This window comes from Colletotrichum truncatum, assembly GCF_014235925.2.
Source record: "Colletotrichum truncatum strain CMES1059 chromosome Unknown Contig_0010, whole genome shotgun sequence".
Classification (NCBI taxonomy): Eukaryota; Fungi; Ascomycota; class Sordariomycetes; order Glomerellales; family Glomerellaceae; genus Colletotrichum; species Colletotrichum truncatum.
The window spans coordinates 2,998,474-3,020,627 of record NW_027222407.1 but is presented as its reverse complement, the minus strand read 5'-3'; the positions used below and the strand labels follow the sequence as shown (position 1 = coordinate 3,020,627).

At 46.3% G+C, this 22,154-nt stretch overlaps 7 protein-coding genes across 7 annotated transcripts; 4 read left to right on the top strand and 3 right to left on the bottom strand.

Annotated features, from left to right (window-relative positions):
- Positions 1 to 8,312: 8,312 nt before the first annotated feature.
- CTRU02_214307 (FAD binding domain-containing protein) lies at positions 8,313 to 9,874 on the top strand (the record flags this gene model as incomplete). The annotated part of the gene is made up of 4 exons (XM_070206225.1): positions 8,313 to 8,579; positions 8,651 to 8,783; positions 8,842 to 8,900; positions 8,957 to 9,874. 4 exons carry the CDS (start codon positions 8,313 to 8,315, stop codon positions 9,872 to 9,874), a joined length of 1,377 nt encoding a protein of 458 aa, XP_070060257.1.
- Positions 9,875 to 11,793: 1,919 nt separating this feature from the next.
- Positions 11,794 to 12,639, bottom strand: CTRU02_214306 (uncharacterized protein; the record flags this gene model as incomplete). Its single annotated transcript, XM_036729614.1, has 1 exon — positions 11,794 to 12,639. The coding sequence occupies one exon, from the start codon at positions 12,637 to 12,639 to the stop codon at positions 11,794 to 11,796; it is 846 nt and encodes a 281-aa protein (XP_036578785.1).
- A 741-nt stretch (positions 12,640 to 13,380) lies between these two features.
- On the bottom strand, positions 13,381 to 15,070 carry CTRU02_214305 (major facilitator superfamily transporter; the record flags this gene model as incomplete). The annotated part of the gene is made up of 5 exons (XM_070206224.1): positions 13,381 to 13,576; positions 13,632 to 14,274; positions 14,340 to 14,608; positions 14,680 to 14,912; positions 14,972 to 15,070. 5 exons carry the CDS (start codon positions 15,068 to 15,070, stop codon positions 13,381 to 13,383), a joined length of 1,440 nt encoding a protein of 479 aa, XP_070060256.1.
- Positions 15,071 to 15,664: 594 nt separating this feature from the next.
- On the top strand, positions 15,665 to 16,832 carry CTRU02_214304 (carboxyvinyl-carboxyphosphonate phosphorylmutase; the record flags this gene model as incomplete). Its single annotated transcript, XM_036729612.1, has 3 exons — positions 15,665 to 16,160; positions 16,216 to 16,482; positions 16,552 to 16,832. 3 exons carry the CDS (start codon positions 15,665 to 15,667, stop codon positions 16,830 to 16,832), a joined length of 1,044 nt encoding a protein of 347 aa, XP_036578783.1.
- Positions 16,833 to 17,048: 216 nt separating this feature from the next.
- Positions 17,049 to 18,773, bottom strand: CTRU02_214303 (quinate permease; the record flags this gene model as incomplete). The annotated part of the gene is made up of 3 exons (XM_036729611.1): positions 17,049 to 18,206; positions 18,264 to 18,589; positions 18,650 to 18,773. 3 exons carry the CDS (start codon positions 18,771 to 18,773, stop codon positions 17,049 to 17,051), a joined length of 1,608 nt encoding a protein of 535 aa, XP_036578782.1.
- Positions 18,774 to 19,303: 530 nt separating this feature from the next.
- CTRU02_214302 (gluconolactonase) lies at positions 19,304 to 20,294 on the top strand (the record flags this gene model as incomplete). The annotated part of the gene is made up of 2 exons (XM_036729610.1): positions 19,304 to 19,609; positions 19,674 to 20,294. 2 exons carry the CDS (start codon positions 19,304 to 19,306, stop codon positions 20,292 to 20,294), a joined length of 927 nt encoding a protein of 308 aa, XP_036578781.1.
- A 653-nt stretch (positions 20,295 to 20,947) lies between these two features.
- Positions 20,948 to 21,649, top strand: CTRU02_214301 (uncharacterized protein; the record flags this gene model as incomplete). Its single annotated transcript, XM_036729609.1, has 1 exon — positions 20,948 to 21,649. The coding sequence occupies one exon, from the start codon at positions 20,948 to 20,950 to the stop codon at positions 21,647 to 21,649; it is 702 nt and encodes a 233-aa protein (XP_036578780.1).
- Between the last annotated feature and the right edge of the window lie 505 nt (positions 21,650 to 22,154).

Genomic DNA, 22,154 nt, shown 5'->3' with positions numbered 1-22,154 from the left:
AATCGTTAGCTTGCTCAATTCCAGCAGTCTTGCTGATCGAACTGTAGGTTGGATCATCCTTGTATCGCTTTGTGAAGTCGTAAGAGGCAGATGTGTAGTAATCTGGTGCAATTTGCTTGACTGCTTTCAAGAACTCAGAGACTTGAGTAACTGGATCGCTGAGAGCAGGGATTCCGATTGTTTGGGCTTCATCCATGATTTCTCGATAGATTATGAGCCATCCTCCAAGTTTTGCTCTTTTGATTGATAGCATATGCTTGTTATATCTTTCCAATACCATTTGTTGTCTCCCAAAGTTGTCTGGCGCTAGCTGTTTTTCAAGAGCTTTTATGATATCCCTGACTGTTTGCTCCTTGCTGACTTGGCTGATATAAGTGGCTGCTACAGTGTTCATGATCCAACTGTGAATTTCTAGAAGACTTCGCCGAACCTGGTTGTATTGGTCTTTTTCTTCTTGATAGATAGCTTTTCCATAGCTGATAACGTTGCTATAGTTTGCTCGTTCTTCTTGTCTGAGGTCTTTTGGGTCTGGGAATTCCAATCTTGGCTTAGTATTAATCTTGGTTCCTTTTGGATTCACATAGTCCCAGACTTCATGAACGTTTGCCAGCATCTGTAAGTTGTTGAACCAGTGGTTCCAGTCGCTGTCAGTCTGTAGCCGCTGTGTGTATTTTGCAGTTTCCGTAGTTGAATTCATGATCTCTCTTGAAAAGAGAACTGGTCTCTCTCTTCTGATCGTTGTGCAGTTGATTTTTCGCCGTGGCCAAGATTGAGTTCGTGACTAGACACTTCTTGTTTCAAGTTGGTGATTTTGTCGATTGTTGCCTAGAGGTTTGAGGGTATATAGCCAATCTCAACGCCTCAATTCTCAACAAAACGCAAGACGCCCCCCCTGTCTAATGAACCTGCCGTTTAGTGTAGTTGGTCTAGCCACCCAACTTGTAGCTATTCGCAAGGACCGTAAGACTGGCAAGCTCCCCTTCGTGGGTTCAATTCAGGGTTGTGGAGTTTTCGCAATTTGTAAAAAGTCTTATCGGTTCCGTTACACGAAGACTATAAAGTGAACCACCTGTTCGTCTTATCTGCCCGAAGCTTTCAGAGGCATAAAATGAGCAACTAGGTGTCTCTTCCGTTTCGTAATTCCAACCCTCCTGGCTGCGTATCAGTGGTATGGTCGAGCATGAACTTATATAAGGTTCAAGTTAAGAGTCCTGGGTTCAACTCCTCAGATGTGGTAAGTCCCCCTGAGTTGAGATGAACTTTTTGTGATTTTTTGATAAGTGTTGATGATATGAATTGATGACCAGAAGTTCTTTTGTGATTGAATGTTTCAACACTTCAACGTTCAGCCTTGTGTGATTGGAATTGATGTTTTGTTTGGTGGACTTGACTGCCAAAGTCTCATGGGTCGGTAACTTCGTCAATTGAGTGCCCTTGTCTATGGCATAAGTCTGAACTGCTCCCTTCTGGAAGTCGGTTTTTCAATTGGTAATTGTCACCATGAGGTACTGGGCTCATAACTGTCACGCAGTCAATTTGCCCACCACTTATGGGGTAAAAAAAGATGCTTCCATTCCTTAGAGACTGTCTAGGGGTTATTGGGTTGATTATATAACCGTCTATTCGGTAATTACCGATTTGAAGGTTTTCATGCACAAAATGACATCCCCGTTAGTTTTATATGGGAAACAATAGCCGGGTGCATGGGTTGATGTTAGATTGACGCCTGCGTCCGGATAAAATGCTAGGAAATCTAGCTTAGTTGCATTCTTGCAATATGCTGAAACCGGGAAGAACGGGTAGATACAAAACAGAACCCCGCTTCAACCGGAATGGGTAGAACCACTCAATCAACAACATGAATCACTCTTTGCTCAATAAACCCCAGGTGTATTGCATCAAACTAATATCGTTTATCTAACAATTAAGAGTCTCATATCGCTCGAGAGCCAGTTACGCGCATGGAAAGATACGATGTCGAGTAGCAATACCTTATCTAAGAAGGTACTACTACGGACCTTTGAAGACTGGGGCCGTTGGGACGAAGAATTCCAAACAAAAGCTATAGGCTTGCATTTATGGGATTACATCAATCCTGAAAATGATGGAGCTTTAATGGAAAAACCTGCGAGACCGACAGTTGAATCCTATAATCGAAAGATTACTCGAGCTACCGACCCGGAGCAACTGTCCCAACAGGGGAGACAGACCCGCCACAGTGGCCAATCGAGTCAGACAGTTAGCCAGTCATCTGCGGGCGACTCCCTACCCTCAGCAACTGAGTCAACTGACCCACACCTCCATGCTCGAAATCTATCCGAACTTACTGCGGACGACAAAGCCTCCTTTACGTTCGAATGGAGGGTTTACGAACAAGACTACAAGGAATACAAAGAGCAAGAAGCAAATTCTGAGAAGCTTAAGGCTTAGGTTATTGATACGGTTGACTATGGCTTACGCCAGAGCTCTTGCCGCGCTATATGGGATTTGAGGACATGGTACTCCAACCTACAGACGAGTGTAGGCGCTACTGAAAGAGAACAACAAGCTGCGGCTCGTCGAAAGTACCAGGCAGCTATAACAACATTGACTAGGGTACCTAAAGACTTCGCTGGATAGATCACTTCCTGGGAAATAGCGGCAAACCATGTGCTCGTAAGGAAAACCGGAGGCGTAGAAGACCCCAATATTTGGTTCGACGATTTGACCAAGGCCATCCAACCAATTCTGGGAAGTTGGGCAGCTATATATGCTGGAATCTACAAAAACAGACTTGAGGAAAAATCATTGACGATCGGAGAGGTTGCAAAAGACCTCAGGAAGGAAGCAGAACGTCGAGATCTTCTTAGCTCGCGAGAGAAAGGTTCCCAAATAACCAAAGGCGTATTTGGCCTAACCTTTGCCGCAGACCGCGATAATACATCTTAGACGGAGGCTGAAACGCATAACGAAGAAGGGAGCCAACCTAGTCAAGACCAAGTCAACAGCCGAAAGCGAAAACGCACAGTCACCACACGGAGCACTAATATAGTATGTAAAGCCTGTGATAGCAATCACGCTCTAGAAAACTGCTACTATGTGTTTTCCAACGATACACCAGACTACTTCAAGGGCAGGAAATTAATCCGTGATGCGGTTGAACATCGACTTAAGAACGACGCATCTCTCAAGGATGAAATCAACCGCATCAAGAAAGTCAAACACGTTAAAGCTACCGATTGACTAGGACGAAGTATTAGAGAGTGCACAGCCAGCTTCGTTGTCTCTGCGTTTAATTCGATGTCCTGCACTACATACTACCCATTGAAGAATTCGGCTCTTCTTGACTCAGGGTCAACAATACATATCTTTAATAACTTCAACCGGTTTAACAACTTCCGTCGATCGGAGGCTGGGGATTTCATCCTTGCTGGAGAAAGCAGAATTCCTATCCAAGGATACGGGAATGTAAACATACAAACCCAGGGACCGAGAGGACCAAGAATAATCCAACTGAACGATGTCGCACTATGTAGAAATTTCCCTTGCAATCTGGTATCCCTTAGACAATTAAGAAAACGCGGATATTGGTAGGACAATCGTCTTCGTTCTAACTACATAAGGTCATTCGATAACTCAATCGTATGCAAGGTTATGGACCGATATGACCAATTCGTCATCGAAGATATACCTCCTAACACGCCGAATACTGCATTCGTTACTCGAAGACATAAATTGAACTCCTGGACAAAGAAAGGTGCTATGAAAGCAGACGCAAGGAGGTGGCATCTTCGACTTGGACACCCAGGACCTCAGGCTCTGGAACATCTAGTTAATACCTCACAAGGGGTCCGGATAAAAGGACTAACCACGGTGGAATGTGATGGATACGCACTTTCCAAGATGAAGCGTCAAATAAGCCGTCAACCACGGAACGTAGGCTACGGCCCGGGTGAGCGATTAGCAATCGACTTTCATGACCTTCCAAAAGACCCTATAGGCAGAAGTAGCGTAATGCTAATCACGGACCGCTGGTCGGGAATGATTTAGGACTACTACCTTACGGAAAGAAGAATAGGAACGATCAGTACCGTATTGAAAAACATAACCGGCATACTCGAACGACAATACCAAATCAAACCAAAGATTATCGAATGCGATAATGAAATCGTGACGGGAGGAGTTGTATCTGTATTACTTCACTCCCAACATATCAGAGTCGAAGCATCAGCTCCGAACACCCCAGCACAGAACGGAGGAGCTGAGGTGTCAGGGAGAATTATCAAGGCGAAAGCGCGGGCTATGAGGATAGGAGCTCGGCTGCCAGAGCATCTGTGGGTCGAGATTTACCGTGCAGCTGTATATCTGTACAACTGGACGCCAAAGCATATGTATAGCTGGCGAACACCGTACGATAGATTTTACACCGCCCTAGCGCACAGAGACGGGGTTGCGGTCCAAGACCGAAAGCCATACCAAGCACACCTACGTGTCTATGGATGCAAGGCATATGCTATGACGACGGATGCTCAATTACAACGGAAGAAAAGGCAAAAGTTGAACCCAAGAGCATGGATCGGTTTTCTTGTGGGGTACCAGTCAACAAACATTTATCGAATATGGAACCCTCAGACTGGAAGAGTCGTCGGAGCAAGAGACGTTATTTTTAACGAAGACGAATTATTTAACGGAAACTTGAACCAATTAAGAGATGACCTCCTTCACGTCGGACAGCAAGAGCTAATCAATTTACTTGACCAGGTTAAGGAACCAGAAACAAACCGAAATATGATAGCAGAAGAAGACCACACCGGTGCCTTTATACCCTAAACAAATTAGGAGGGCCTTTATAGAGAAGACGAGGACGTCGGAACCCAGCTCAGTTGGGAAGATGCCGTTCTCCATGAAGTAGAAAGAGATACAGGAGCTAAACAGTTGGAGGCTAAGTCTGATCAACCAGCTAGTACCGACGAAGGCTCTAGACAAACCGGGGACGCGGAAGTCGACCTGGGGAAACCAGAAGGCGGCACGGGAGACCAGGCAGAAGCCGGCACCGATAACCAAGCCAAGAATTCTGATGCCCAGAGTCGTCCGTACCCATCCCCTATATCTCTTCCACCGACAGCACTTCTAGCTATGACGATTCGGGATGATTCGGAATTCCTACAAGCAAATGCTCAGAAAGGTGAAAGTTTATATGATGTCTTTAAAGCATAGAAGGCAGCGTTTGCGGCTAGACGACAGGCCACGCCGGTGGGCATCTTTGAAGGAAAGCAGATCGACAAAGCAAAGCTTCAACGACTGTTAAAGAATCCAAGTTGCCTACACAGGCGGCAGATGCCTCCGTTACCGCGAAGCCATGCTGATCTTAGAAACCACCCCATGGGTACGCTATTCGAGACGGCGGAACAACAACATCTACGCAGTCACGCCGAGATGAAATCTTGGATTGAAATAAGTCGAAAAGACACCCGTGCGAAGGACTGTCAGGTCCTAGACTGCATGTGGGTATACGTATATAAATTCGACAAGCATGGACGGTTTCAAAAGGGCAAAGCACGCCTCGTGGTCAGAGGAGACCAGCAAATCAAGTCAATACATGAAGAAACCTATGCCGCAACACTAGCAGGACGGTCTTTCCGGACACTGATGGCGGTTGCTGCACGTTTCGACCTCGAACTAATCCAGTATGATGCCGTTAACGCGTTTGTAAACGCAAAGCTAGACAAGGACATATTCATGCGCATGCCTCCAGGCTATCGGAAACCAGGAATCATCCTGATGCTCCAGAAAGCGTTGTATGGCCTAAGAGAGTCACCACTCCTGTGGCAAAAGGACCTTATGGCTACGCTGAAAGACCTCGGGTTTGAAACCGTTCCACATGAGCCCTGCTGCATGATCAAAGGAGCTATCATTATCTTCTTCTATGTGGATGATATAGTCCTGGCATATGAAAAGAAGAAAGAGAATGAAATCAAAGAAGTAACAGGAAAGTTACAGAGACGATATAAATTAACGGGGGAAAACCACTACAGTGGTTCCTTGGAATCGAAATCATTCGAGACCGAGACAAGAAACTTATCTGGCTATCACAGTCAGACTATATTGACAAGATTGCTAACCTATCTGAAGATAGAGATCAGCGACATGACATTCCCATGAGACGCGAAGAGCTAAGACCGTATGAAAAACAAGCTAGCATAGCGTCCATAAGGCGATACCAACGCAAGATTGGATCAATTCTATATGCTGCCGTTATTACTAGACCTGACATAGCTTTCGCAGCATCAAAACTAGCCAGGTTCAACGCAAACCCAGGTCCAGAACACCACAAAGCAGCAGACCAGGTTCTGCTTTATCTAAAGAAAACCAAATCGCTTGCCTTGCAATTCGGCGGAGACGATGAGTTCTTCGTAGCAAGCGATGCCTCGTTTGCAGACAATACAGAGGACCGCAAGAGTTCCCAAGCCTATGTAATGCGATTGTTTGGAGGCACTATCGGTTGGAGAGCTAATAAGCAAGCAACCGTTACTACTTCAACAACAGAAGCTGAGCGAGCTACTTGCTCTTGCTCAGGCAGCCAAAGAAGCTATATTCGTATCGCGACTACTTAAGGAACTTGGACTTCAATTGGATGAATCACGGATACGAATACAATGCGATAACATCCAGACAATACAACTGATCAACAAGGACATCACCAAGTTGCAGACAAAACTCCGACACGTTGATATACACAACCACTGGTTGAGACAGGAAGCTCAATTGAATAGAATCAAAGTGGAATACAGACCTACTGCAGATATGGTTGCAGACGGACTGACTAAACCGATGAGCCATACGCCATTCAAGACGTTTATCAAACAAATCGGCCTAGTGGACATCTCCAACCACCTAGAGAAGAGAAAGCTGCCCACACTGGGAGAAATGGAACTTCTAGGTGAAATGGAAAAACTGGAAAACTAAGTAACCCAGCGGATCAGTCTCTGCCTAAGCGGCCTCAACTGGGGGGGTGTGTTAGATTGACGCCTGCGTCCGGATAAAATGCTAGGAAATCTAGCTTAGTTGCATTCTTGCAATATGCTGAAACCGGGAAGAACGGGTAGATACAAAACAGAACCCCGCTTCAACCGGAATGGGTAGAACCACTCAATCAACAACATGAATCACTCTTTGCTCAATGAACCCCAGGTGTATTGCATCAAACTAATATCGTTTATCTAACAGTTGAATGCATGCCCCGATATATGCAGTGGTCCGTGTGACACAATGCCTTTGAAACGGACACGGTAGGCACAATACTTTTCTCCCTGACTCAAGCCACGCCTCGAAGCTATCGTACACCTTATTACTGTATTCTTGGTTCATCACAAACTGCAATACACTTACAAGCGTCCCCTGATCTAAGACCCAAGCACTACAAGGCGTGCTTATAGGGCCCCCACTGCTATATTTAAAGTATAAAAACATGGCTTGCTCTATATGTTTTTCTTTTAATCCCTGCGATTTTACTATATTCATCCAATCGCAATTATCTGGTCCAGCTTTAGGGAGCTAATTTGTTTTACCAGAGACCGCTGATATTTCTTAAATATACTTCTCGTTCCTACCTAGTTCGCCATTACTGCTAATTTGTGTAAGAAATGAAGTCTTCAGGCACATGCAGACTTTATAATGCCAGTTCGAACAATGGTGGTCACTTATGAGCGTGCGATTGATGTTGGCTATCTTGAGTGCACTTGGCCGCTTGAGGTGCTCCACTTTCGGGCAGAAGGCCAAGGAAACACACTTGCATGGCTCGCTTCATACATCAGTGGCCTCGCGGTCTCTATGCTATTTCTGGAATTTAAGACATATTTGTACCACCTTGAAAGCACGGTAAGTCACATTATTGGCACTCATTGTAGGCATCCGATTGGAGTAAAAATGGCTCAGCCTTCAGTTGATGGGCTGAACCCCGCACCAGGCAATTCTGGACTCTTGGGCGTGTGGAAGTGAGATAAATAAATGGTTCCCGGGGATGATACGTTTTGGCTATTGAATTTAGCTGAGCGGCTAAGAATACTTCTCTTCAATCGAAATCAAAATTGATACCTAGCAGAACGTCCACATCAGCCATGATTCCCAAGATCGGTTGCCATGCCTTGGCATTACTCTATGGGCTCAGCACTATGGTGCTTGTTCTTGCTTCCCGTATTTCCTCAAACCCACTTCAACGGTCAACGCCGGTACGAAATAAATCTCCTTTAAGCACCTAGTATCGTGGTACACCTCAATTTCTTACAATCAGCGAGCAAAAGTGTAAACTCCTAGCCCAGGCTGGTCTTAGCGACATGCTTTTTTTCCCAAATGATGCCGAGTATATCACTACGATTCAATCTTACTATGGAGGGGATAGTTGGGACCTGAGACCCCAGTGCATCCTCAAGCCAAATTCAACATCCCATGTATCCATGGCAATCAAGGCTCTTAACTCAGAGAAGGCGGGCAGATGCTGGTTTGTGGCCATCCGAGGGGGCGGGCATTCGAATTTCCCGGCTAGCAACACCAATTCCGGCGTCACAATCGATCTTGTCCGTTTGAGTACTCTGGATCTTGAAGTAAGAAGCCCTTTGGTGACCACAAATCGACATTTGCTGTACCTCGTTCCAGTATCTAACTACACTGTCAGATTGATGAAAGCGTCTCCATAGGCAGTGGAAACCGATGGGGAAAGGTTTACCAATATCTCGAACCCCGAGGTTTGATGGTGGCAGGAGGGCGTGAGGGAACAGTGGGTGTAGCCGGCCTTCTTCTTGGTGGCGGTATGTTGTCTCTTACGGTCCCCTCACTCCAGTGCGGTACTGACACCCTAAACCGAAGGGTTCTCTTGGTACTCTGGCAACGTAGGCTTTGCTGCTGATAATGTTATTGAATACGAGGTAAAGCCCCTACTATTCATTACAAAGTGTCATCTGAACTAAACAAATATGTAAAGGTGGTTCTCGCCAACAGTAGCATTATTACGGCCACCGCCTCCCGCAATGCTGACTTGTTTAAGGCACTGAAAGGCGGTGCTACTAACTTCGGGGTTGTCACAAAATTCAAACTGAGGACATTTCCCGCCCGAAATTTGTATGGTGGAATTATGGTCTTTCCCTACACACAAAGTAATGGCGTGTTGCAAAAATTCACCCAAATGATCGAAAGTAACACGAAAGACTACTCAGCAGATACTGGGTTTATCGCAGCTGCCTGGAGCCCAAGTGGAGGAAAAAGGATATCTTACATCCTGGCAAATATCGAGGGCCATTCTAACACTAGTGCATTTGAAGGGTTGAGCGAAATGTCGCCTGTTGTCGATTTGCGGAGCAATCTTACAGTGACCGGGATTGGAGCACAAATTGCATCTACAACCGGCGAATACCAAGTCTGGAACACCCTTACATATCACAATACTTTGAGTATGGGCCAGAAGATTCTTGCATCTTTCGAAGCTGTCGTTGCGGATATTGAGGATCAAATCGATGCCAGCGAAAACGTGAGAATCATCTATCTCATGACTCCATTTCCTGTCTTGTACTCTAGCCATGGAAACAACGTTCTTGGGCTTCAGAATACCCATACCACCAACTCTGTCGTCTTCAGCCTCCAAGCCACATTGCCGAATGCCAAGTATCGAGACCTACTGAGAACAAAACTGAGCGCTGCCACCGCCGATATTGAAGCCTACGCCAAGGAGACTGGTCAAAACATGCCTTATAGATACCTCAACTATGCCGGCCCGGACCAAAATCCAATCGCCACCTACGGCAAAGAAAGCGTTCTTTTCATGAAGGATGTTGCCGCAAAGTATGACCCAGAGGAATTTTTTCAATACGTTGTGCCTGGTGGTTTCAAGCTTAAGGACGTTTGAATCATCTCTTCATGGATTCATGGTTGATTTTTGGTTCTACTTCTATATGAAAATGATGGAAACAGCACTGAAGGTCTGGTTGCATCTGTGCTAACCATGCCAAGTAGAATTTTCTTGATAATAATGCTCTTCAATGTCTTTTCAGCATTGATGTCTTGAAAAAGATGTTGTTACATTCAGATTATGGTATTGATTAACCATGCTTCTCTTCAAACGCCTGGTAAACTCCACAATATGTCCCAAGAGCGATCCTCCAGATCTGGCATATCTGGCATATTAGCCCAGAGTCCAAAGGGAGCTAAACTCTTATCAAGAGGCAACGCTAGCCAGTCGCTTGCCGAAAATGAGAACTCCTCGGCAGCATCATTAGTTAATACCGACGAACTTCCAGTGTCCCAACTCGGCAACGAAGGAAACGATGTAATGTCTCTAGGTACAGCGGAAGGGACCATTCCTTGTTTAAATCTTATCAGATATGATTCAAGTAAAGACCCATACATGACAGCAATATGCGTTTCATCAAATGTGCTACCCTTTAGGGCATGGATACTCTTTTCCAACACAGAAAGGGATGCTTGCAGTTCAGAAACTCGCGTTCCGAAACTCAGTGCTTTTAAAAGAAGAATAGACGCGGTGATGACGCGAAGAAAAACGCGAATCGGACAGAAACGGAGCTTGCCAGTTTCAAACAATCGGTTGACAGAGCCGAGCGTTTGACAAGATCCATCAACCACTTCCTTGATGAATTCGTAGTCAGTAGAATTGATTGATAAGTTGATAATATCTGGGTCGGTTGTTGTAGGGCAAACAGTGCCAAAAACTCGATTGACAATAGCTTGAATACCAAGCGAGTTCATGAAGGCGCGGATGTGATTGTACTCAATTGTAAGTTCCTCCCGATAGTGTGCAGGTAAATCTTCAACCGTCAGCATCTAATGAAACGAAACTGATAGCAGTTTGCGAAACGTACTTTCTTGGCTCAGGTTTGCAGCTTTCCAACTTTGCAGCTGTTGTCGAAAGTGCTTTATGAGTGTCATGTATCGACCGTTTTTTAGTAGGCTTTTAGTAGCCAGTGATGATGGAAAAAGTACATCATTGATTGTTCTCAGTAGGTTGGTGAGTTCCAACCATGCCTTCAATATACCTGATTCGGCTGTATTTAGTGACGGTTCTGAAAGTACTCGGCTCAAGCTTCCAGGCACCATTGATGGACATCCAAGTCGACTGGAGTGTTGTTCTATCAAAATGTACAAAACTTCGCTTAGTCGTCTTTTTTGGGCTTCTTCACCAGAATCCTGAGGTGAGATAAGGTTCAAGGGATCACCGATGTCGCATAAACCCAGCTCGAGAGCCAATGACTGAGCGCAACCAAGAAGCATCCATGACATTCGATCAGATGTCTTTGCAGGGGTCACGATATCCCGTAACCACTTAACGTTTATTTCGTCCGTAGTCTCGGCTCGATTGGCAAACTGGCCGTCTCGTGGGTCGTCGTCCGTTAACAGTAATGAAGAGTCCCAACCGTCAGCTCCAGGAGGGAAGTATATTGCACGTGAATGCCATTCAACCATCAGCAGAAGGGCTTCAATTGACCCCTTTGTTCGGGTTTTAGCTTTTGATCGCTTCTCTTGGCCGAAGATGATTCTTGTTATCAAATGTTGGCAATGTTCCCATAACCGCTGGTGGATCATTGTACTACGTGCAATACCTCCCGCCCCAGGAAGAACATGATATCTGGATGATATCAAAAGAATTACACAACAAAGTAGTGGTTCTTGAGTAATGAGCTTGAAATGAGCGCTGTGGCTGGAATCGAAACACTTGGAAACTAGTGACAGGGGTGCTAAATTTTTAAAGAACCTGTCATGTAGTAAATATCAGCGAGCCATTCCATGAGGAAGTTTAGATCAGTATTAGTCTTACAGATCCATATATGTGACAGCCTCCTCAGATGAAAACCATCCCATCTTTGTAAACCGAAATGCGTCCCAAACCCTGAGGGTTGTGGGTGATGCAGCGGAGAACTCAACTGGATCGGTTGCGGTGGATGACCTGTTGTCTGGCGTGAGAGTGTCACCTGCAACCGGTTGATTTTGACGAACACTGCTTAAGGTTTCGTCTTCCTTCTGTTCGATCGCCGCTTGAAACAGCAGTTTAAGGGCGTCGTTGCCATTGGATACCAGTGTTCTCATCAGAGTGGCATTCAAATCTCCAGCCATATCACTCTCCCCCCTGTCGTTGCCAGCATTCTCACTGACACTAGCTGCAGGGACCATGGAAACATCGGAAGAAAGGGAAGATTGCCGTAATTGCTTATTTTGAGGTGTGACAGAGATCTCATCCGTGGTAGCCCAGTTCTCAACGGTAGTCATGTCGATTGCTGCATGGGCAGAATGGTCTGAAATCTGCGATTGACCATCTTCAGCGTTATGAGGCTTGGCTACAATCACGACTATCTTAGCATAGAACTTCAGGGAGGGTCTATTTAATGGCTTCTCACATGCGATTTTCGAAATAGATGAAGACGGTTCGTAAGGAATCCGAATTTCTTCCGCGTTTTTGGCATGGTGTGATCTTTCGACAGGGAAGACACATTCTCTTAACTCTCTCTTGCACCTGAGGCAAGCTTTACCTGGGCCATCTACAATACAACGTATTTTCTTTCGGCGGCATAGTTTACATGCCTTGTAGCTGCGTCGGAACTCTCGCAAGGGCCGGCCTTTCTCAGGCGCAGAAGCCGTAGGTTGTGGTAAAGGATCGGCCATATGATTGGATTGATCCTTTTCTTTTTTTAAGGTTGGTTTTTAATTTAAACAAGCGGATAATACGGGCAGGAAACTTACGGGGGGGTAGCTGGAAGGTGTCGCTGTTTAAACTGTCTTTATGGTTGAATGGCTTTGGGGAGCCGTGGTTTTCCGGCCAAAACTGCCGGATAGTCACGGAGACGAGAGGGGGGACGCTTGGCAGTATGCAACGAAACATTCTCCACTTAATCACTAGTATATGTTGCAAATCGTGCGGGAGAAGGGTGGGGTAAGAGCCCACTCAGTTCTGATATGTGACAATAAAGTAGTGGTCAAAGCGCTCATTGATTGGTGAGATGATTCAACCTGGTCTTGTGATTTTAGGATCATCCTCAACCCGTAGAACAACACTATGCACATTAGTCGTCACTGTTCTGCAGAATCGCTAGCTGAATTACAAACCAACAGCATTAAATACCTGTGATACATGTATGGTTACTACTTGCTTTAATTTTTGCAAGTCACTTGAAATACAAGCGAGCAAATCATAGACATATTTCGATTTTATCACGAGGTTGATGTATCTATGTGGCAATTGTGCATGAGAATAGATGCAGAAATATTAGAACTATCAAAATTCGGGCCCCTTAACAGAACTTTCCAGGTGCGAGAATACAGAATTCTTTGATCCAAAATGAAAAAACGTCGTTTCCGTTCACAAAACAATTAGCTCCTGTCCTGCATTGAAGTCCACCCTGCGAGTTACGTCAAGTAGCGAAAGTTGCGATGTTTATCACCATGCTCCGTGACATCAACCGTCTCGTTTTCATTTGCCGGTCCCAACTCGCGGTCTCTTCGCTGATTTTCCATTTTCAATAAAAAGTGTAATGCAAGAGCAGAAAGGCATGTGACACCTGTCAAGCCGCAGCCAATTGCTGTTCCTTTGGTGTAAAAGGGACTGATAATGACATTAGCACTTGTCTTGGTGTAAAGCTTGGGTTACCTCAACTCACGCATCAGAACTTGGGAAAACCACACTGCTAACAAAGGACGAGCATTGCCCCAGTGTGGCAAGAATGGCGAGCCCGGCACCCTTCTTGGAGTCGCCCCCCTGGTTGTTTAATAACCAAGTTATATTTATGCACATCGCAGGAAAGACTCCGCAAGATGCCATGAAAATACCAGCGTAACGTGCGGCGACAGCAGACTCATCGCGGACAAGAACAAGGATAAGGTATCCAGCCGTGCCAATGGCACCACCACCACTGACGATAAACCCACGTTTGCCGTATCGGTCGCTAGCCCAGGCTGCCGCAACGCAGCATGCAAAAGCAGCGAAGTATGGCGGCGCCGTAAGGCCTTGAGCAGTGACTGAAGAGTATCCCATATCTCGTACAATTGTTGGAAGGAAATTTGACAATGCGGCAAATGAATAGTTGTTGCAAAAATGAATTAACGTATGGACGTAATTCTGGTAGTCAGTCATTCCCGCGAATATTTGATCCCAACGAACGCCGGTTTTTTTTGTGCGGTCTCGAACTTGAAGTCTTTCCACGGCGTAGGTCTTGTCTTCTTCTGAGAGGTATTTCGCAGTTCCGGGAGAATCGGCAAGGAAGAACCATGTCACAAGGCTGAAAGCGATGGTTGGAGCTCCTTCTATTTCCACGTAAAACTTCATTAATGTATGAATGAGGGACAATTGTTGGGATTTGGGTGCTCACCAATGATGAATAGATATCTCCAAGGTTCTAATGATCCATGGATTTGAGTGATCCCATACGCAAGTGCAGAAGCGAAACAGTTGGCCAGCGGAGACATCCCAATTAGAAGCGAGACACGGAACCCAAGTTCGCGGCGCTTGTAGAACATTGAAAGAAAATAAGGTGCACCGGCTCCAAAGGCGGCCTCAAACATGCCGAGAAAGGCGCGTGTGGCTGCTAGAGATCCCAAATTATGTGCAGCACCAGAGGACATTGCAGCAGCCCCCCAGCTATTTTGACATCGTCCTTGATCAGCTCCATGTTCTAGATGAGCGTGAAAAGAATTCAATGCACCACTTACAGTACGCAGAGAACTGCTACGTATTTGCTAGCAGGTAGGATTTTCCAAAACAGATTAGTCCACTCAAAAGCCACATAGCAGATGTAGAACGAGTTGAGGACCCAGGACCAGTCGGAGTCGCTTAGACCCAGATCCGCCTTGGCGCCGGCTGCCTTGGCATTGCCGATATTGCCTCGGTCGAGATAAGAGAGAACATAGAGGCAGCATACGATGGGCAACAGCTTTCGATCGAACTGGACAAGGCAGTTAGCTTTTGGACTGATAAGTTGTATCGCATCTAAGGTTTACTTGCAGTTCTACGAATACGCAAGTTGGTCTGTTCTGAAACTGATTGGTGGTTTTGCTCGTGCTGAGGTCGTCCCTCTTCAATCTCCTCGGCCTTTATGGACATTTTGTCATCGGGGGGAGCGCGATCCATGTTTACATGTACTGGGTGTTGTCAACGTCTTGGATGTTGCAAGTATTGTATCCGTCAGTTGTTTGGTACTGGGCAAAAGATAATTTTGAAAAAAACGTCCGCTTTCATTAAACGATGAATTCATTCAATCCTGTTGTGGGTGTTGGCTGTGGTTAAATACCAAAGATCTCCGTGTCTCTCCGACTTGTACCATTTATCACTCAACTTGTTTTAAAGATCAAGGAAAAGGGATTTGAGATCCCGAGCTAACTTTGTGGGGTAACATGCACCCCAGATTTGTTACCGGCTGGTTCTCCCTTGCATCCGCTCAACACTGCATGCATGCATCACCCTGTAGTTTCCGAGGCTATCCGAGACCACTTCACGAATTGATACACATATGTTCGGATATTGAAGGAGACAGCAGGTATTGAAGACAACATGAATTGCATATAAAACATCGCCGCGAATCTTCGTATGAACGTCTTTCACCCGATCGTTCGCAGATATTGAAGCATCAGTGACTTCTCGTACCCAATACTCCGCAACTTATTACAGCTCTATTTCATTCCAGTTACAAAATACAACATGTCAAAAGCAATTGTCAACACTACACCTTACCCCTTCAACTTCAACCCTCCCGTCGTGGAGAAGCATGGCAAGCCGGGTATAACGGAAGACCTGACCGTAACACTCCGGAATGTCAGAGGCAAAATCCCGTCGGTCCAGGCCTCTCGTCTCCGGACGATGATGCTGGAGGCGCATAACGATCCTTCCAAGATACTTGCGCACGCATGCACATATGATGGGCTTTCTTCTCGTCTTGTTGAGGAAGCAGGCTTTCCTATGGTGTTTTTGGCGGGTTATGCTGTTGCTAGTGCATATGGACTTCCTGATACGGGATACATTGCTATGTCCGAAATGTGCGACAAGATCAAAGAAGCTGTGAGCCAGGTTTCTGTACCTGTCATGGCTGATGGTGATACCGGCTATGGAAGTCCTCTCAACGTACGAAGAACTGTTGAGAGTTTTGCAGAGGCAGGAGCTGCCGGTGTTATGATCGAAGACCAGACATGGCCAAAGCGTAAGCATCTAACCATGGCGAGATTTGCAACATGCTGACTGGAGGCAATATTTAGGCTGCGGCCATACGAAGGGGAAGTCCGTGGTCTCACGAGGTGAAGCATACGCACGAATTCAGGCTGCCTGCGATGCTAGAGACCAGGGTCAAGACATTTTCGTTCTCGCTAGAACGGATGCGCTTGTCATAGGATGGGAGGAAGCCATTACTCGTGCTAAGGAGTTCAAGAGGATTGGTGTGGATGCTGTCTTTGTCGAGGCTCTACCGGATCGAGAGGCAATGCGAAAATGTGTGGAGGAGCTGCAGCTTCCTACTTTCGCAAACAGTAAGTATCTGCTTCCCCTCAAGACAAACCAGAATCTTGAATTCGCGAAAATTGTCTAACTGCGTACAGTCATCGAAGGTGGCAAGACAGAGAATCTGTCAGCTAAGGATCTGGCGGAGCTAGGCTTCTGTGCAGTGGCCTATCCTTGGACACTGGTCGCTGCCAAGCTCAAGAGTATTCGTGAAACACTCGAAGACTTGAAAAAGAGCATGACGCTCGGAGCGCCGCCAATGATATTGTCCTTTGATGAAGTTTGTGAAGGGGTTGGATTTAACAAATATTGGAAATTGGAGGAAAGATACAAGTATCAAGATGATGGCCTGGTGCACGCCAACGGGTCGTTCCACTGAGTGTCAGAGCACAACTGCAACATCTCTGCAAGAACACCTTTATTACATTTCAAAATCTCTTGGGGGAAGTTTATTCCACAGTCAATTGATTCTATTTCGTAGTCCAGTGTCCCAGCTTGGCATCCATAGCAAAGAATTGAGCGAAAAACGAGTTTACAAATGATGAGACCACATTCCGTATCATACATGAATCTGTATTGTACATCCAGGAGCTTTTTAAGACTTGTGTGCCACAGATGGCTTGCCGTTTTCGTCCGTTGCAACCGGAGCTGCAGCGAGGTCTTCGGCCTTGGGGTACGCAACTTTATGCACCGTGTACCACGGCCGACTAAAAAGACTCTCCATAGACTCCAAAGATCTTCCCGATGTTTCCGGCATCGCCAAATACACATAAACAAGCGAGATCGAGCAAATAGATGCAAAGAAAATGAACGCACCGTAACGTTCAGTCGCGGCTAGAAGTGATGGCATCGCGCGGGAACAGCCGAAGTAGAACGCCCAGTGAAACGCCATAAGCACGGAGACACACAGCGATCTGATTCGTATAGGGAACACTTCAGCACTAACAAGGTATGGGATGGAAAACCATCCAATCGACCAAGCAATTGCATGCAAGTAGATTGCTGCAATCGCTGCCTCGCTGGCCCGCCGAGAAGCAGGGTTTGCAGAAATGCCTGCCGCGCTGCGTCCGTTTGTAATCTTTAGGTAGATGCCCACGAAAAGAAGCGTACCAATCTGAAGAGAGATTCCGGTGAGAAGAGATCGCCGTCGGCCGATGAAGTCAATGACGAAGACCGAGAATAGCAGCACTGAGACAAACTTGACAATAGCGTAGACTCCTGTGGCAAGTAGGCGACCCTCTTCTCCTTGAATACCGAGATAACCAAAGATGGATGGACTGTACTGCGTGATCGCATTGGCACCACTCCACTGACTGAATAGATGGGCGAGGAACATGAGGATAAACCGGCGTCTGTTTGGCATGTCTTTCCATGTCTCTTTGACGAGGTCCACGACTGAGGCACCGGACACAATCTCCATCTCATGTTCAAGTTGAGCTTGCATGGCTTGGAACTCTTCTTGTACGTAGGGGTGGTCCGCAGGAAGCTTTCGGAAGTCACAGAGAACTTTGAGAGCCTCGGAAGGTTTGCCACGAGAAAGCAGGAAACGAGAAGATTCCGGCGTGAAGAATGTTCCTAGGCCCCAAATAACAGCAGGCGCAATCTGGAGCGCAGTGGGCAGTTGCCATTGGATTTGTGTACCTGCGTAGTGTTTTGTGATCCCGTAATTGAAGAAGAATCCAAAGACGACACCAAGTTGCTGACAACAAGTGTATTGGAGAGTAAGAAGGCCACGAATCGAGCGAGGAGCAATCTGGGACAGATGAATGAGTAAAAGAAACTATTAGAGGCTGAGAGAAGTCTTGCATACCTCGGAAATGTAGACTGGAGGCAGAACTGTAGTAGCACCAATGCCAACACCTGAGATGATCCTCGAGATATACAATCCAGCCACACTTCCAGACGAGAAAGTTTGTCCGAGAATACCGGCAATATAAACAAGAGTGAAAATTTGCATCGTCAACTTGCGGCCAAGTTTCTCAGTGAGTTTGACACACGCGAGACATCCCAACACAGCTCCAGCAGTTGCAATCGCTACTATCCAGCCTTTCGTATTTGAGTACTCGGATTCTGATTGATTATCAATGCCAAATCTCTTCTTGAAGACGGCCATGGTGACAAGTGAGGCGATGTTTCCTATGTCGCAGTGTTCTGGTTAGCACAATACCATCATTCAGCACCACGTGAGTTGCGCACCCTCGTCGAAACCTTTGGCAACTCCTGAAAAGCTCCATATCCAAGTACACAAGAACAGGTAGCGGTTGAATATTTCCCTAGGACTGTTTTTCACTGCAGAAATTGTTGCACTAATCAAAGACATTTTTGCGAGAAGTAAATGGCCTTGGTTCGTCAGGTGGCGGGATTAAAGCCAAGATTCAAACCAGAAGAAATAAGAAAGATGCTGATGCCGGAAAAGAAATCAACTGCGTCCACTACATAATTCCCTTGTAAACCTCTTAAGTCCGTCTCCATAAATTATTCCCCAGACTACTCCAAACCACCGAGGGGAAAAAACTCCAAAATGCGGGGATATCGTTCGTGCTATGGAGGTTCAAGGTTGATGATATCGGGCACACCCCGGAGTTGTACCGAAAGAGTGGGGATCGCGTCCCGGGCGATATCCGATAGACTGAACAATCCGCCGGGCCGTCCCCGAAGGCTGTCTTGCAATGGCTCCCAGTAAACCTACTTTAGAATATCCACTGATTTCCATACCAGTTAGCACACTGGCAAGACAATATGCTTCAAGCACCTGCCAAGTTCAACTCAACCGGAACCAACCAATACCATTCGGAGTCGTTTATGTGAAGTTGGAAGGCAGTCAAGCTTTCTCCACGTGGGCGCGTCATCATGAATTTTTACCCGGTGCCTCCGACTATCCAAGCCGAGTTGTATGTGCGAATTCCCGAACATCTTCGGTGCCTCGAAAAGGAAACAGAATGGCGAGGAGGTTTTGCCCGGACTTTTCAGCATATCTTTCTTGAGGGGCCTGTTGCAGATGACAAGGGCAATTTGTACATTGTGGACGTTCCTTACGGCAGAATTCTAAAAGTTGATTCAGAGAAGGAGATTACTGTAGCTGCGGAATGGGATGGCGAGCCTAATGGGTTGGCAGCGACGCAAGATGGTTTGCTGGTTGTTGCAGACTATAAGCAGGTATGTTGGCTGAAACCTTGTTTTATAGTGGTTGTTCAATTTTTACTCAAATAACATTTGCCAGGGCATACTTATATTTGACCCTTCTAGTGGTACAGTGAAACCGTTGATGACGCGACGCCATCTGGAACGGTTCAAGGGTCCCAACGATCTCATTGTTGACAGGAAAGGCTGCATTTACTTCACCGATCAAGGTCAAACTGGCATGACAGATCAAACGGGCAAGGTGTACCGAATGCTCCCGGATGGAAAGCTGGAAGCCCTTGTTGAGAATGGAGTCTCACCAAATGGGCTTGTCCTTTCACCAGACGAAAGATTCTTGTATGTCGCAATGACACGGTCGAACCAAGTATGGCGACTTCCACTTCATCCCGATGGAACGACCACGAAAGTCGGTGTATTTTTCCAGTCATTCGGTAATGCTGGTCCTGATGGCCTAGCTATTGATGAAGAGGGCAGCTTGTTTATCTGCCATCCAAGTCTGGGTTCTATTTTTGTTGTTGATTGCCATGGCGTGCCTAAGGCGCGTATCGTCAGCGGTACAAGCGGCATCAATCTAACAAATTGCTGCTTTGGTGGGCCAGAGAACAAAACAATCTACATCACAGACAGTCTGGAAGGCAATGTACAGAAAGTCGAATGGCATTGCCGAGGGGCAACATCGCGGCCGGCATTGAAAGGCTAGCAGCCCCAACATGGAAGAGAAAAGCTTTCTACATACTGGACTAGAACCTGCTACACAGAACAAGCCAAACGGCGTTACAATTGTTCATAAGTGTTGAATAGACTGCTTTGTTTTTTAATCTATTTATCGCGTATAGTAAAACCCAAATGGACCTTATAAGTTTTTTTCGAATTGGTCAAATGTCACCGCCCTTTCTTAGTAATAGGCAAAATGGAAATTCTTACCGCCTTGGCATATGAGGTTGTTCATCAGAATGATGCATACACTAGAAATACGAGCTGATTATCTCCCAGATCCCTGAAACAATCATCAAGGAACCAATCGCAAAATAGAATGGGAGACAAAGTTTAAGCTCTCCAATGACCTCGTTCCCTGACTGAGACGTGTGCCTAGATTTCAGGTCAAAACTTTGGGATGAAACACATTGGCGAGGAAATTATTTGGGGAGTCGAGAACAGTCATGATCCAAAACAGGGAATGTTACAGGCGCGTGTGCGCACAGCCATCCGGGGGTGGCATCAGCAACGAAGAGTGGCACGGATTGCTCAAACTGCGGAATAAAACTATGGTGATTCCCCGGTGGACATTTTTTTCGCCAGTAATCGCTACACCATCTGACCATCTCAATAGCTGCATGCAACTCTGCACCCAGTATGCCTTCAACTCCCGAACATCAGCCCTTCCTGAAATACTCGGACGACCCGGCGGCCGAGGAAGCAAGTCCACCACAGCAGCATGTTCAACGCAGAACTGCTCTCGTATCCCACATTTTAGTCTTCGTTGGTACATCAGTAGTGTGGGTTTTGGTTATGTTGTTTGTCGTCCCTTCATCAAAGATAGCGATTGCGAGGTATCACGCGGCTCAGAACGGCATGTCATGGCATGAAAGACACAACATCACTGGTGGGAGACACAACATCACTACCGGCAGAAGGCTTGTATCATGCGGCAATTCAACGACAGAGGCCAGAGCACAAGGTTGCAAATACGACATCCTCTTGAACCACTGGGTCCCAGCCCCATGCTTCGACAAAGATTCAGTCGATGAATACCAAGAAGACAACAGTTGGGGAGCCTTCGCCGACACAAAATTGACGCAGAAATTGACCATTGACGAGATGTCGGAGAGAGACTTCTACTGGACATCTACCCGGGATCACATCAATCACTGCGCTATCATGTGGAGGCGTCAGTACTATGCCCTTTTCGACCAGCGTGCTGCGGTGGACTCCATCATAACAAGCCCGGGACATACCGAGCATTGCTCTCAATATCTTATGGATGTGGTGGACGCGCGTTGGACAGACCCGACGAAAACAATGAGAGGGTTTGCTGGATGCTGGATCCTTGATTGAGGTCGTGGGTATTCGCGACGGCCCTATGTGTATTAGAAGATTATATGTTGAACAATCCGAGCGTCATTGTATGATAGGAAATGTACTCTCTTTCGAGTCATCGGAACATCTATTGTGCGAAGAAGCGTTCAGATACCAGGTCATTTGACGAGAAACACACCAAATGCTATTCTATAAAGACTTTCATTTGCTGGTCATGCATTATCATCTTATCTGACCATGCAGACGCAGCCCCTAACATTTGAGACTCCGGACTAGGGTTGTTCAAGCATAGGTAGTGTCCAGCCATAAATGCTAAACACCCGTTGGAAATCTAGAGCATCATTATCCCCTCACATCAGGCTTCTCTCCCGTTTGGCCGGTGCATCGTTTGTGTATGTGGTTCGCGTTGCACATTTGGATCCCATGGGGTCCTGGACTGCTGAGCTATTGATCAACGCAGGGTACCAACATTTTAGAGCTGGCGGACATGGTGCTCAGCGTAACGAGAAGCCACTTCAGCCCG